Source organism: Entelurus aequoreus, linkage group LG05 (assembly GCF_033978785.1).
Source record: "Entelurus aequoreus isolate RoL-2023_Sb linkage group LG05, RoL_Eaeq_v1.1, whole genome shotgun sequence".
NCBI classification, from domain to species: Eukaryota; Metazoa; Chordata; class Actinopteri; order Syngnathiformes; family Syngnathidae; genus Entelurus; species Entelurus aequoreus.
This window is the reverse complement of record NC_084735.1, coordinates 37,717,520-37,732,225: the sequence shown is the minus strand read 5'-3', so window position 1 is coordinate 37,732,225 and position 14,706 is coordinate 37,717,520. Positions and strand designations below refer to the sequence as shown.

General features: G+C 39.2%; 1 protein-coding gene across 5 annotated transcripts in view; it reads left to right on the top strand.

The window, feature by feature from the left end:
- LOC133650610 (kinase suppressor of Ras 1-like) overlaps positions 1–14,706 on the top strand; it is a 110,503-nt gene that overhangs the window by 49,063 nt on the left and 46,734 nt on the right. For all 5 annotated transcript variants that reach the window (XM_062048065.1, XM_062048064.1, XM_062048063.1 and 2 more), the window contains exon 2: positions 5,363–5,503. In XM_062048065.1, the coding sequence (XP_061904049.1) occupies positions 5,363–5,503 (141 nt within the window). The remainder of the gene's footprint in view (positions 1–5,362; positions 5,504–14,706) is intronic.

Sequence of the window (14,706 nt, the reverse complement as noted above, 5' to 3'; positions counted from 1 at the left end):
GCTCATAACTTGAGAGGCTTTGGATATTTCTCATTGCCGAGAGCTCAAACCACTCGTAAACGTTTTTGTGTGTCTGTATGCGGAGTAAAACTATGGAACAAACTGGACTTACAACACAAGCAATGCCAAACTATTAATCGATTTAAACTATTATACAAACACGGGGTCTGGTTCAAATATAGAGATGAGGGTCTTTAATTTGACCTGCTGTTGTACTCTGTCTCAAAGTGTTAACATGTGCTCAATGTTTCCTTACCATTATTGCTATGTTGTCTATTACCATTATTGCTATGTTGTCTATTACCATTGTTGGCATTTTGTTTATTACCAATGTTGGTATATTCATTATTCCTACATTGTTGATACAAATTATTGTTACAGTGTAATAATTATTGTTACGTGTGGTAATACCACTATGATACAACATCTGTATTATAATCCTTGAACAAAGTAACAGTGAAACTCATGTGAATAATCACTGAATGGAGAACTGGGGGTGGGATTAAATAAATCATCTTCTTCCCACTCCCTTTCAGGCAAAACTGGACAATCATGCATTACATACTATACATTACCTTTTGTACTATATTAATGTATATTATTATGTGTTGTCAACTTTGTACTTTTTTATGTCATTGCCTGAAATAAATAAATAATGAATGAAAAATCCATCGTTACCGCTTGTCCCTCTCGGGGTGGCAGGGTGGTGCTGAAGCCTATCCCAGCTTCACTCGGCTTCACTCGGGCGGAAATTGTATATTAAACATTGTGTTCATTTGGCTGAATAGTGGCAGGCAGTTCCCACAAAGCTCATTTATCTCATTTTACTCCTCTTTCTATCTTCTTCAATGTGTTTGACCTCCACTAAGTATGCTTTCTGTGAGCTGTCACAAAGTCGGTAGTCTTTTTTTCTTACTATACACATCCCAAGGCTGCTCTTTCTCAGAGCACTATCTGTGCGAGGTTTTCTTTTTGATCACACTTGTGCCTATCACTGAAAGAGCTGAATGAGCAGTACTCGACATTGTTTATGCACTCGAGAGGTGTATGGCTGGTGGAAGAGGTAGACTGTGTCGTACGGCTCATCTGAAGGTGCCGCCTCTGTAATGGACCCATGCAGATAGACTGCACGATAAGGGGGACACACAATCCTGTTGCAATGCTATACTGCATTGTTCATTGTAATACTTACTCACCGCTGCACTTTACACAGGTTTGGATGCATTTGGGGAACATAGTTGTCCATTTTATAATTTTTCCCCTCCAGAACTTATCATTGTATTCGCTTCATTTAATTAAAAAAATGAAATAAAATTGGAGAATGTTTTTAATTTAAAATGTTATTTTCTGTAATAGAGCTCTTAACTCAAAACACTTGCATCTCAAATCAACGTCACACTCACCTCACACTCTCTTTCTTCCTTTCCATGATTTGAAAAACAAAGTTATGTCCTTCTCTAGCTCTAAGCTAATGCTAACAAGTAAGACTGGATGTTTTAGGTACATTTTACAGGGTTCATTGCTACGCCAAAATGGCGGGGATGGTTGTAACTCAAATTTTTGTTTGCAACTCAAAGGGGAACTGCACTTTTTTTTTCGAATGTTGCCTATCATCCACTATCAATATGTAAAACAAGCACACACTGGATGTTTTTCTGTTTTGTTATGCATTCTAAATAGTAAATGAGTGCGGGCAAAAGTCTGCATACAATGGAGCCAATATTGTAGTCATTTTATTCTGCCTATAAAGTGCTCAAAAACATCTAAACACCTCCATCAAGGTTTTATATACACAATTAATGTAAATATGTAATGTAGTAACATACAAATTAAGAACAATATGTAATATTTATGTATTGGTCATTTTAAGCATACGGTGGCGCATTAATCTCACAAACGCATCACAACGTTCACTTTTTTCTTTGACAAAATCACTGATTACTACTCACTAGAGATGCGCGGTTTGCGGACACAACCGCGGACGTCCGCGGATAATCCGCGGGTCGGGCGGATGCATGACGAAAAAAATAGATTTTAAATAGATTCGGGCGGGTGGCGGTTGAACCAATTCGGAAATATATATATACATAGTTAAATGTTGTTACCCACATACGAAAAACGAGCAGCACTCTTTGAAACAGGCAATTATTCATCAGGCACTGCTGCAGCTGTCACGCCAAATTTCTTCCCCATTTACTTCCGGGGCTACGTCCAATAAAATCACAAAGTTGCCGGGGGTCCTTAACTGGCACGCGACTGTCCTGTTTCGCGCCTGTACAAAAAAAAAAAAAATATCGATTTCTTCAGAAGTATCCTTCCAGCGACGGGCAGTCAAAGCCGAAGTGCTATCGATCGCTGTCAATGACGTAAGAGGAAACATGACCACGGAAGTAAATGGGGGGAGGTTTTTGTAGGGGGAATAAATTTGGCGTGACACAGCACACCACAACACAACAGAAGAAGAAGAAAAAAATAAAAAGATGGCAACGCCGGCAGCAAACGTGGTACGCGACAAACTAAAAAAGGGAATACTAAAGACCAGGGAAAAAAAATAACAATAATAGTCAACACTTTCTTAATGGAAATTACAATAATATTATAATAATGATAAATAATATTATCACGCATTAATATCTCTTAGCCTCTAATGCGTGGCCAAGAGATATTAATGCGTGGCACGCATTGAATGTCTCTGCTGCATTGGATCAGTCTTCTTTCTTTAACGGGCAAAAGCTTTCTAACCTCACTAATGCCTTGCATCGTCTATATTAGATATATAACAACGGGTGGGTGGCGGGTGGCGGGCAGTTGTGGTTTTGATAAAATGTTAGTTTGGGTGGATGGCGCGTGGATGACGACTTTCGTGATGCGGTTGCGGATGAAATAATTGCCTATCCGCGCATCTCTACTACTCACTGCAGACTTTATGAGAGCCAACACACATAATAAAACATCACTTACTGTACAATGTTTGCTCTCACTGGGATGCAGACTATTAAGCTGTTGATATATTCCCGTTTAGATGAAGAATGACTCATAATCCTCGCGAAGAAAAAAGGTGGGTTGGAACCAAGTGTCTTTTCGTGTCTTTCTTTGCCTGGCAAAGTTGACCAACTTGTTGGGATATGTCGTCATCCTTCTACTATCCAGATGAGAGGCAATTTTTATGATCTCGAATAAATTTTCACAAGCTCTGAGGCGAGGAAGGAGCTCACCATCTGATGACGTCAACACAGCAGCATAAACTAGTTACCTCTCTGTGATCACGGCACCACAAAAATTTGCGCTTGTAATAACAATAGCTGTGTCTCAGTTCGGGGGCTGCATCTTTCCAAGGACCCAGCTCATGCGGTCGACAAAGTGTGGGTCCTGGCGAGAGTCCTCTAGCAGCAGCTGGAGCAATATGAATTGGGACGGTCTAGCCTACGGAACACTTCCTGGTTACGTCTGTTGTTCCACCCTTACATTTACGTCACGTAGCTGCTGCCCAGTCGCGCGAGGTTGAATAATGACAAATTTAAGAGAATAATGGGGAATCGTTTTTAGTGTTTTCTTGGTCCTTTACCGTATTTTAGAGGAAGCGGCTAAGATCTACCGGCACTGCCGCCTATTGATTTTCCTGCGGTTGGAGCCGACCGATCATTGGAGATGGTTGTCATTAATTTGTCTCACGTGTTGACAAGCATTCTAAAGCTGTTATTCCTAACTATTAGTTAATGATGGATTCATTTTTATGCTTGTGAATGGTTGTTGTCGTGGGATGAGAAAGAGTCCTCACAGTCTATCCATACATCAACACCATACAATCTTACTTAGCAGTTACTTTACTAATAATTCATTCGTAATTGATGTACGTTTCTAATTTTGTCAAATTGGTTGCATTATATCCAGTAACAGTAAATATCGGGATCTCATAATATTATTATTATCATATAATTTTTTGCAATGAAGGCAGAGGAAATTAATCACAACAAATGCAGATTCAGCACGAGTTTATTAATTTATCGACGTTATAAAAAATACTTTGTTTTTAAATGATCATCCAAACTGGTGTACACATGTTTTATGTCACTTATTTTTGCTCTGTTGTTGTCCAAGTCCTCTTTGATTATTCTGCACAGCAAAAAAAAAAAAAGAAAGCTGAACAAATGATTACAGTTATCATTAATAAAAGTAAACATTTTCAAATAACATGCAAATGTACACAAAACACAGCAATAACTAATATTGGTACAGTGATGCACACATTTACAATTCTTCACTATTCCGGCCACACATTGACAGAACATTATTTAGTTAACTTTTAGCGGTTTAAAAAAGTAAATAAAAGGTATGAGGCTTTACTTTCAAACGTTGAATAAAGCTTGGGGCACCAAGCTGTCTGCAATGGCTCTCCTCTCCCTCGGGGCAAAGAGAGGCGCAGAACTTGGAGGTCGCTCAACATTACGTTAGTCGAGTTCTCGTATTCTAACACAAATGTATATCTCTACTCTCACCCCAGTTTGACATGAATAGATAAAGCTATACTTACATTTAATTGTCGCTCTCTCGCTCTGCACGACGTCGCCATGTTTAAAATTATTTTCAGAGTTGAGTGCGCGAAGGATCTCGAGATATAAAAGGACGCGAAGTGTACACGGATGCAACCTTTATGGTAATGGAAGAAAAGGACACATTTGTCGGCTGGATTTGAAGGAAACTTGGAACCTTTTTGAATTGGTACAGCCTTTGCGCACCGCGATGACGTCAGCACCCCACATATGCGCACTGTGAAGAATGCAGCCGCTGAATTGAGACACAGCTAATATCACTAATACTTGGTTAATATTTAGGTCACAAAATGTAAATTATTAAAGTATTGTTAGTGGTTTTGGGATGGTTATTTAGAGGGCCTTATGGGTGGAATAGAGAACTTCCCATTGACTCCATTGTTAGCTGACTTTTATTTATGTTTATTTACAAGTTAGAATGCATTAAAAAAAGAAAAACATATGTTCTTGTCTCATGGTGAATTATAGGCAAAATTCCCCAAAAATTGCAGTTCCCCTTTAAAACAAACTTGAGAGACAACTCTTATCTCAAAACACTGTTACACAATCTAATCTTTTTCATTAGTGGGCTGTACCTAATAATGTTCCCAGTGAGTGTTTTGGAAAAAGATATCTTACTCTGTGGGAGCATTGAGAAATTAGGTCAGACAAACACTGCAGGTATGTTGAGTTGTGTTGTTACAGCAGGTTTGTTGAGTTCAGAATGGAAAAGCTAATATGTATTGACGTTGATGTCCATCTCTCAGCTCCTGGGAGCCTCTTAGCTTGCTGCCCCTTCCATCGTGACACATGTCCTCTATTGCTCCCTGCAGGTGAAGCTGGTGAAATACATCTGTAAACAGCTGCAGTGCAAGCTTAAAGTGCCAGAGACAGAGAGGCCCGAGGCCTTGGACAGCTACCCCCGTTTGCGAGACTGGCTTCGCACCATCAACCTTCGACCAGAACTTATCGAGGTAAGTCACACTCACGCTCTTTACAGTCATTGCAAATTGCATATTTACAATCCAATGGCGAAACGTGGAAATCATTCTAGAGTGCTGACATACTCCGCTAGCGAGCTTGTTGCTCTGTGGAGCACGATGCGGTTTGATGAGATCACCACTTGCGTACGGAACTCCATGAAACATCATTATCGTTAGGAAAACCCATATCAGGTCTGATCCAATATCTCAGTTTCATGCCAATATCAACTGGCCAATATTTTTAGACCTCTTTAATTATAGTAGTGGTCCATTTTGTGGCAAATGTTGACCCTTTTGTGTGTAGTGGCTCAGCAGTGGTGCCCTATTTTTTTTCCATAGAACTCTGTATGTGTATTTATAATGTGTATTTTTGAGTCACATTAAGTTAAATTAAAAAGACCCAAAAATCTCATTAATTAATTTTTTAAGCTATACTTACCAACTTCACTTCATTAGGTTATCCAGATTCTCCATATGGGTAACTGGCAGCTCTAAAACCTGCCCCGATGCCCCACCACAACAAATAGCAGACATAATGTAATGAAAACATGTAAGTTGCCATGGAAATTCAATTTTTTGCTGTACTTTTAATGTACTGTATCTGTAAGTAATATGCAACCATAAATATTTGTACAGTATTATATTTGTGTATAATGGCAAATGTTGTGTTTCTGACTGCAATATTGTTCAAGTAAGGACAATTATTACATATGTCTACTTTTGTGGCTCAACCTCTGCGAGGTTGTGTGGCTTTGCAGCAGCTTCTTTAGCAGCAGGCGGCTTCGTAGGCTATCATAGCGATGCTGGTGTTTCAGGTGGCTGATAAAGTTTGTTGTGTTGCTGCTCAATTTTTTTCTCTTTTTTCAAACTGTTTGCAAAACATTTAGTGCAAGTAGCATGCGCAAGGTCTTCCTTTGATACAGTGAAGAAGTCCCGCACGACTGATGCCATGTTTGTTTCCAGTGAGCTCAGGGGGTGTTCATGACACGTTCAGGCGAAAAGGAGCGCTTGATTTGCTCACCTTAACCCACTTACAGCACAGTATGGGTAATCTCGCCTCATTAGAGCGTTTAAAAAAAAAAGGTCATCGTAGCAATTTAAAAAATGTTATCAGATTTATGAGTGTCATATCGGTGCGATAATTATCGGTCCGATATTTATTGTACACCCACATTTATAATACATCAAATTAGTTGCTACTTTATCTACATCAAATACATCAATTCACAATAATAAAGCAGTGTTTTTCAACCTTTTCTGAGCCAAGGTACATTTTTTTCATTGAAAAAATCTCGAGGCACACCACCAGCAGAAAACATTAAAAAAGGAAACACTAAAAAGTCGTTCTCGCAATTGTTGGATATGAATTCAAACCATAACCAACCATGCATCACTATAGCTCTTGTCTCAAAGTAGGTGTACTGTCACGACCTGTCACATCACGCCGTGACTTATTTGGAGTTGTTTGGTGTTTTCCTGTGTGTAGTGTTTTAATTATTGTCTTGCGCTCCTATTTTGTTATTGATTGTCATGTCATATACGGATGTACTTTGTGGACGCTGTCTGCTGCTCCACACACTGTAAGTCTTTGCTGTCGTCCAGCATTCTGTTTTTGTTTACTTTGCAGCCAGTTCAGTTTTAGCTTCGTTCTGCATAGCCATCCCTAAGCTTCAATGCCTTTTCTTAGCGGTACTTGTCTTTTGTTTATTTTTGGTTTAAGCATTAGATACCTTTTTACCTGCATGATGCCTCCCGCTGTCGTCTGCATATTGTGACGACGACAAACCATGTTCCCGACATCTACAAAGCAATTAGCTACCTGCTGCCAACTACTGATATGGAAGAGTATTACATCGTTACTCTGCCGAGCTCTAGGCAGCACAGACACTCAACAACGGCACATTTGCGGATTATAATTACTGGTTTGCAAAAAATATTTTTAACCCAATTAGGTGAAATTACATAATCTCTCTGGTTGAAAAACACTGATTTAAAAGATCTAATTTTTGTCAGGCCGCAGATATAGATTTAAGTTACAGTAAATGCCTTGTTTAAAAAAAAAAAAATCAACACCGTGTGTCATTAATTGCAATGACAGAAGAGTGAAAGTTCTTGAAAATGTGACAATAATACTAAATTTTTAAAAATCTACCCCTTGTTCATGTTTATATTCTTGTTCTCTTTTACTCCTACGGAAGACATTTTTTTGTACAAAACATTTATTAAACATTCAAACATCACAGAAAATGTAAGTCCAGGAAGTGACGTGATTTTCGCTCGAGTAGTGACACGCAGTTAGCCATGCAGTGCTAGTTTTGTGAATCTAAAAATAAGGGTGACTTGTGCACATGTCATTCTGCCTCCTTCATATCGCCGCCATTAGAGTTTAATCATTAATGTATTAAGATTACATGTAATACAAAGCTTTATGTTACAATTGAACAAACAAACTTGTAGCAGATACTATGAATGCATCCATGTATTTACTAAGTGATTCACTAATACAACAAAATATTTGAGTGTTTATTGAACTAATGAAACAAACTATGGATTTTGTAAATTTTGGAATGTCTAATATTGATATGGTGAAGATATTTTGTCAACAAAAACAATTGAACTAATAGCAAACTAAGGATGTCTTACATTCTTAGAATGGCTAATAATAATATGTTGAATATATTTTTTAACAAAAACAATGAACTATTGATGTGGTACAGTCATTAAAAAAATTGTTTTTTTTTAGTTTATAGCATCTTAATTGACAGGAACCTCTGGTAGGTTTTATTTCATTTTTACAGAATTTCTATGTAGGAAATGCCTTCCAAAGCATCTTGAACCCCGGCTGATATTTTTCAATTCTTTTTTCTTGTTTTACCTCACTGGGATCCTTAAATGTGCCGTAAGATAGGAAGTGCTACATAAAAGTATGTCTCCATTAGTGGGCTCGTTCTCACATACAGAACTTCCTCAAGCATGTATCACAACAGTTTAGAAGATGTTGCCCAGAATGCTCACACCAAATATTTAGCTTGTCCAAACCTTGTTGTGGAGGAGTGAAGGTCTTAAAAAAGAGAATTCCTGCAGCAGAGTTCCTGCATTATGTTCTAGCTGCAGCTTAGTCTTTTTACAGGGCATACCTGAAAGAAATACATCTTTCATTTTCACTTCCCTCTCTTAATAGTTAGTCATTACTCAACATTATTCATCATATTTTACTGCAAACATTTCTCCCTTGCTTTCCTTCCTGTGCAGCTGCAAACTGTCAGCTTCTGTATGTTTTTCTTATTCTTGCATTCCTTTGTTTTGTGACCTCACTGTAACTTAGACTTAGACTTAGACTTAGACAAACTTTAATGATCCACAAGGGAAATTGTTCAACACAGTAGCTCAGTTACAATGATGGAAAGTGTAAGGATGGAAAGGACAATGCAGGTATAAATAGACTAAAAAAAAAATCTATAAAAAAAAAAAAAAAAATCTAACATATATACGAATATATACATATGTGTACAGAATAATTTATATACATATATATTATATTATGTCTATAACATATATACAATATAAACCAATGACCATGTACAATATTACAGTATATACAGTATATATGACAGCAGCAGCATAAAGTAGAGAGTAGGTCCAGCAGGAAATAGAAAATAGACATTATAAACATTATAAACAAAGAGAAGTAGCTAACATGTCAGGTGTCAGGTAATAGGCAGATGTCATCTATTGCTCATTCAAATCATTCAAGCTCTGAATGACTTAGCATGAATTAGTTTTTGGGGGGGTGAAATTAAAAAAAAAAAAAAAAGTTTTTTTTTTTCATAAAGAAATACAATCATGTGTGCTTACGGACTGTATCCCTGCAGACTGTATTGATCTATATTGATATATAATGTATATATTGTGTTTTTTATGTTGATTTAATAAAAAACATAAAAAATATTTATTTATTTATTTATTTATTTTTATTTCTTGTGTACCGGTGTCTTGGTACCGGTCCGCGGACCAATTGGTACCAGGCCGCGGCCCGGTGGTTGGGGACCACTGGTGTAAAGCACGTCGCCACTGGACTCTAGAGCAGTGGCAGTCTCTGGAGTGATGAATCACACTTTTCCATCTGGCAATCTGATGGACGAGTCTGGGTTTGGAGGTTGCCAGGAGAACGGTACATTTTGGACTGCATTGGGCAGAGTGTGAAATTTGGTGGAGGAGGAATTATGGTGTGGGATTGTTTTTCAGGAGTTGGGTTCGGCCCCTTAGTTCCAGTGAAAGGAACCTTGAATGCTCCAGGCTACCAAAACATTTTGGACATTTCCATGCTCCCATCCTTGTGGGAACAGTTTGGAGTGGGCCCCTTCCTCTTCCAACATGACTGTGCACAAGGCAAGGTCCATAAAGACATGGATGACAGAGTCTGGTGTGGATGAACTTGACTGGCCTGCACTGACCTGACAACCCAATAGAACACCTTTGGGATGAATTAGAACGGAGACTGAGAGCCAGGCCTTCTCGACCAACATCAGCGTGTGACCTTACCATTTTGTAAGAATGGTGGAAAATTCCTATAAACACACTCCGTAACCTTGTGGACAGCCTTCCCAAAAGAGTTGAAGCCGTAATAGCTGCAAAAGGTGGACCGACATCATATTGACACCCTATGGGTTAGGAATGGGATGGCACTTCAAGTTCATATGTGAGTCAAGGCAGGTGGCCAAATACTTTTGGCATAATAGTGTATCTGTGGTGTGGTGGGTATATGACATCCTCTTCTAACTTGAAAAATTGATTGTGTGCTTGAAATTTCTATGGACACTGTGGGTATACCTGTTAATATTCTCATTTGAAAGTAAAGGGACATTTTTGGACTTTGAAGTGTACACACAGTGCATTACTTCAGTTTAATATCTGAAATACACAAGTACAAGCGCTTGTTATTATTCTGATATCTAATAAAATAAAGTCAATGTCTTCATTTTATATGCATACAAACTCAATGGCAGCATATAAAACGCGTTAATTAAACTGTTGTCTTAAATCAGCATGTGCAGGTTAGCCATAATAGCGAATTTGATGAAGCAGCCTGATGCTATTTACGAACTAAACACAGCTGTCATTCCGACTATATTAATGTCAGAATATCCATAAAACACACTTGAGAGAAGCCATTAATACTTCAAATTAGGGATGTTCCGATCAGGGTTTTTTGCTGCCGATTACAATACCAGTACTGATACCGATTGCATGTATGAGCTGTAAATTCGTCAATTTATAAATGGTGAGTGGTCGGGTTGGGTGGTATACCGATATTATAGTTAATACCGGTATATTTTAGAAAGCGGTATATATTTGAGACAATACCGCCATACCTTCTCTTGATGTGCTTTTGTTACAGCCATTTGCTCCTCTCTGCGCCTGATAGGCGAAGCACAGGACATCTCCTTTGGCTCACCCCCGTCCCTTCCGTGTTTATGTCGGCTTCTCTGACCCACAACTAACTTTTTTACATTTTTAAAAAAATATGGCAGCTTGGTGCCGACTTCTCGATACTCGGTGTGTTAAATGTTTTGGGATACCTTGACTTGAAAGTGCCTCCCCCCATAGCCTATGCGAACCAAGCTACTGTAGTAATGCGGCTGGGTGGCTGAAAAGTAGTTTTAAACTTAACAGCCAGCGGCTTTCACCGCAGTCAGCAAGTATAGAAGCTCCATCTATATCCGTGCACAAGTCGGTCCCTAAGTAGTCATCTGAGCCTCAGCGGTTCAAAAAGCATTTTGTCAGGTTTCCTGCCTATATCACAGATTGTGTTGCTGAAAATGAGCTTGTAGCTCATTATCTCCGGTACTATTGTCATAAAGAAGTACTATTTGTGCTTTAAAGCTGTTTCGTTTTTGCGCTAGAATGGCCTCTGAATGTGACAATCTCATTCTAATTTTACCGCAGTCCAATCAACAAAATTAACTAAAACTACTTTGACATAGTAACGGCTAAATAAGGACTTTATAAGAATAAATACATGTTACGTACTACTTACAACATAATCTGAGTATTCTCAACACTGGTTATTAAGCCGCAAAACACTTAAGCAACCTTAAATGCTTTGCTTTGCACGTTTTTTTAAGATACCGTGTACCGCCAGTCAGACTAAAAATACGCGGTATCAGTTTTGGTCCATATCCCCCAGCCCGAGTGAGTGCTATTGACTTTGTTACAATATCAGCACTATATTTTTACTAGTTTATTTTTATTTTGTTTGAGTTGTTTTCCCATCCTCACCTATGGTCATGAGCTTTGGGTTATGACCGAAAGGACAAGATCACGGGTACAAGCGGCCGAAATGAGTTTCCTCCGCCGGGTGGCGGGGCTCTCCCTTAGAGATAGGGTGAGAAGCTCTGCCATCCGGGGGGAGCTCAAAGTAAAGCCGCTGCTCCCCCACATCGAGAGGAGCCAGATGAGGTGGTTCGGGCATCTGGTCAGGATGCCACCCGAACGCCTCCCTAGGGGAGGTGTTTAGGGCACGTCCGACCGGTAGGAGGCCACGGGGAAGACCCAGGACACGTTGGGAAGACTATGTCTCCCGGCTGGCCTGGGAACGCCTCGGGATCCCCCAGGAAGTGCTGAACGAAGTGGCTGGGGAGAGGGAAGTCTGGGCTTCCCTGCTTAAGCTGCTGCCCCCGCGACCCGACCTCGGATAAGCGGAAGAAGATGGATGGATGGATGGATGTTTTGAATAGGAAAAAGTCAATAGTACACATTTACTAAACAAAAGCATATTCCGCCTAATCTTTTGGTTTTTGCCCTCAAAGTCCTCCTGTGCCAAAATAATTAGTCCCTGAATTTGTATATATGAACAATGACTAAATAAAATATTTTGAAAAAATAAAACTATCAACTTTTAATTTATGGATCGCTCAACTCTAAAGTGTTTTGTACTGACTGTGACAATGTTGACACACCAACAGTTGTTGTTTTATCCTCTGTATTAGACTCTTATTGATCTTTTTGTTAATTTCCTGTTAATAGCTGCTTACTTTCTGCTCTAACTTGGTTCCATCTAAACTCCTTATAGTTTACTCAGCGATTTGTGATGATGACACTTGATAATGATACTTAAAGGCCTACTGAAACCCACTACTACCGACCACGCAGTCTGATAGTTTATATATCAATGATAAAATCTTAACATTGCAACACATGCCAATACGGCCGGGTTAACTTATAAAGTGCAATTTTAAATTTCCCGCCACATTTCCGCTTGAAAACGTCTCGGTATGATGACGTATGCGCGTGACGTAGCCAGTTTAACAGAGGTATGTCTTCCCCATTGAAGCCAATACGAAATAGCTCTGTTTTCATCTCATTATTCCACAGTATTCTGGACATCTGTGTTGGTGAATCTGTTGCAATTTGTTCATTGCATTATGGAGAAAGAAGCTGAGCAAGTAAAGAAGAAAGTTGTCGGTGCGAAGCGGATATTTTGCGAGGGAAGTCAGCAACACAACACAGCCGGTGTTTGTTTACATTCCCGAAAGATGCAGTCAAGATCGAAGAACTCGGACAACAGAGACTCTAACCAGGAGGACTTTGATTTGGATACACAGACGCGATACCGTGAGTACGTAGCTGCGCTTCCAAACATTTGATCGCTTTCTATAACTAGCTCGAGCTAGTAGCTAGGAGCTAGGAGCTAGCATAACAAACACCGAGGTGTTTGTTACGCGGGATTAATTTGTGGCATATTAAATACATGCCGGGTTGTGTTGTGGCTAATAGAGTATATATATGTCTTGTGTTTATTTACTGTTGTAGTCATTCCCAGCTGAATATCAGGTCCCACCCGTGCGCTTCCAAACATTTGATCGCTTACCCGTACGTGCGTGTCACGTACGTAACTTTGGTTAAATATATAAGCTTTATGAACCTTGGGTTAGGTGAACGGTCCTTTGGGCTGAGTGAGTGTGTGTGTTGTGCAGGTGTTTGAATTGTATTGGCGGGTTATATATACGGGATCCAGTCCATATAACCCGCTCGAGCTATAACTAGCTCGAGCTAGTAGCTAGTAGCTAGGAGCTAGCATAACAAACACCTAGGTGTTTTTATGCGGGATTAATTTGTGGCATATTAAATATAAGCCTGGTTGTGTTGTGGCTAATAGAGTATATATATGTCTTGTGTTTATTTACTGTTGTAGTCATTCCCAGCTGAATATCAGGTCACCCCCGGCTCTCACAGCATCTTCCCTATCTGAATCGTTTCCACTCCCCACTAGTCCTTCACTTGCATTTTCCTCATCCACAAATCTTTCGTCCTCGCTCAAATTAATGGGGAAATCGTCGCTTTCTCGGTCCGAATCTCTCTCACTTCTGGCGGCCATCATTGTAAACAATAGGGAACTTTGCGGATATGTTCAATTGACTACGTCAAGATACTTCCGGTAGGGGCAAGCCTTTTTTTTTTATCAGATACCAAAAGTTGCGATCTTTATCGTCGTTGTTTTATACTAAATCCTTTCAGCAAAAATATGGCAATATCGCGAAATGATCAAGTATGACACAGAATAGATCTGCTATCCCTGTTTAAATAAAAACATTTAATTTCAGTAGGCCTTTAAGATACAAAGAAGTGCAGTTAATTTGCCGTAATGACTGATTATTATGAGCTTTGTGGAGCTTCTCCACACTATGTATGGAGATACATAATTAGCTGCTAGCCGCTTGTCAGCCAGGCGACTTAAAATAAATACAGCGTCAGCCAGAGGAGATTGGTGTTTGTGATCGGCATTAATAGGCAAAGGCGATCACGTATTTTATTGGCGGCCGATCGATCGGCACATCCCTAATTATCTCTTAAAGCTCATATAGTAATCTTGCAAGGGTTTCAAAATAGGAGTTTCAGTGTAAACGTGCATAAAGATGGAGAATTGTAATCAGCGCCAAATGTATTTAGAAATAAATTAATGGATCTGCCCAAATCATCACTTACAATACAACAATGTTTTTCTGTATTTTATACTGTACATGAGAACACAAATTCACTCTCACACTAGTTGGCGAGGATGGCATTATAACAACATTTTTATTATTTGTTTGAGTTTCAATAGCTCATATTGTTTTACTATGATAGTTCCCTCTAACTTGCTACATTTAGTACAGTTGCACAATTGAATGTGATCTAACACGAGTTAAGGTGAA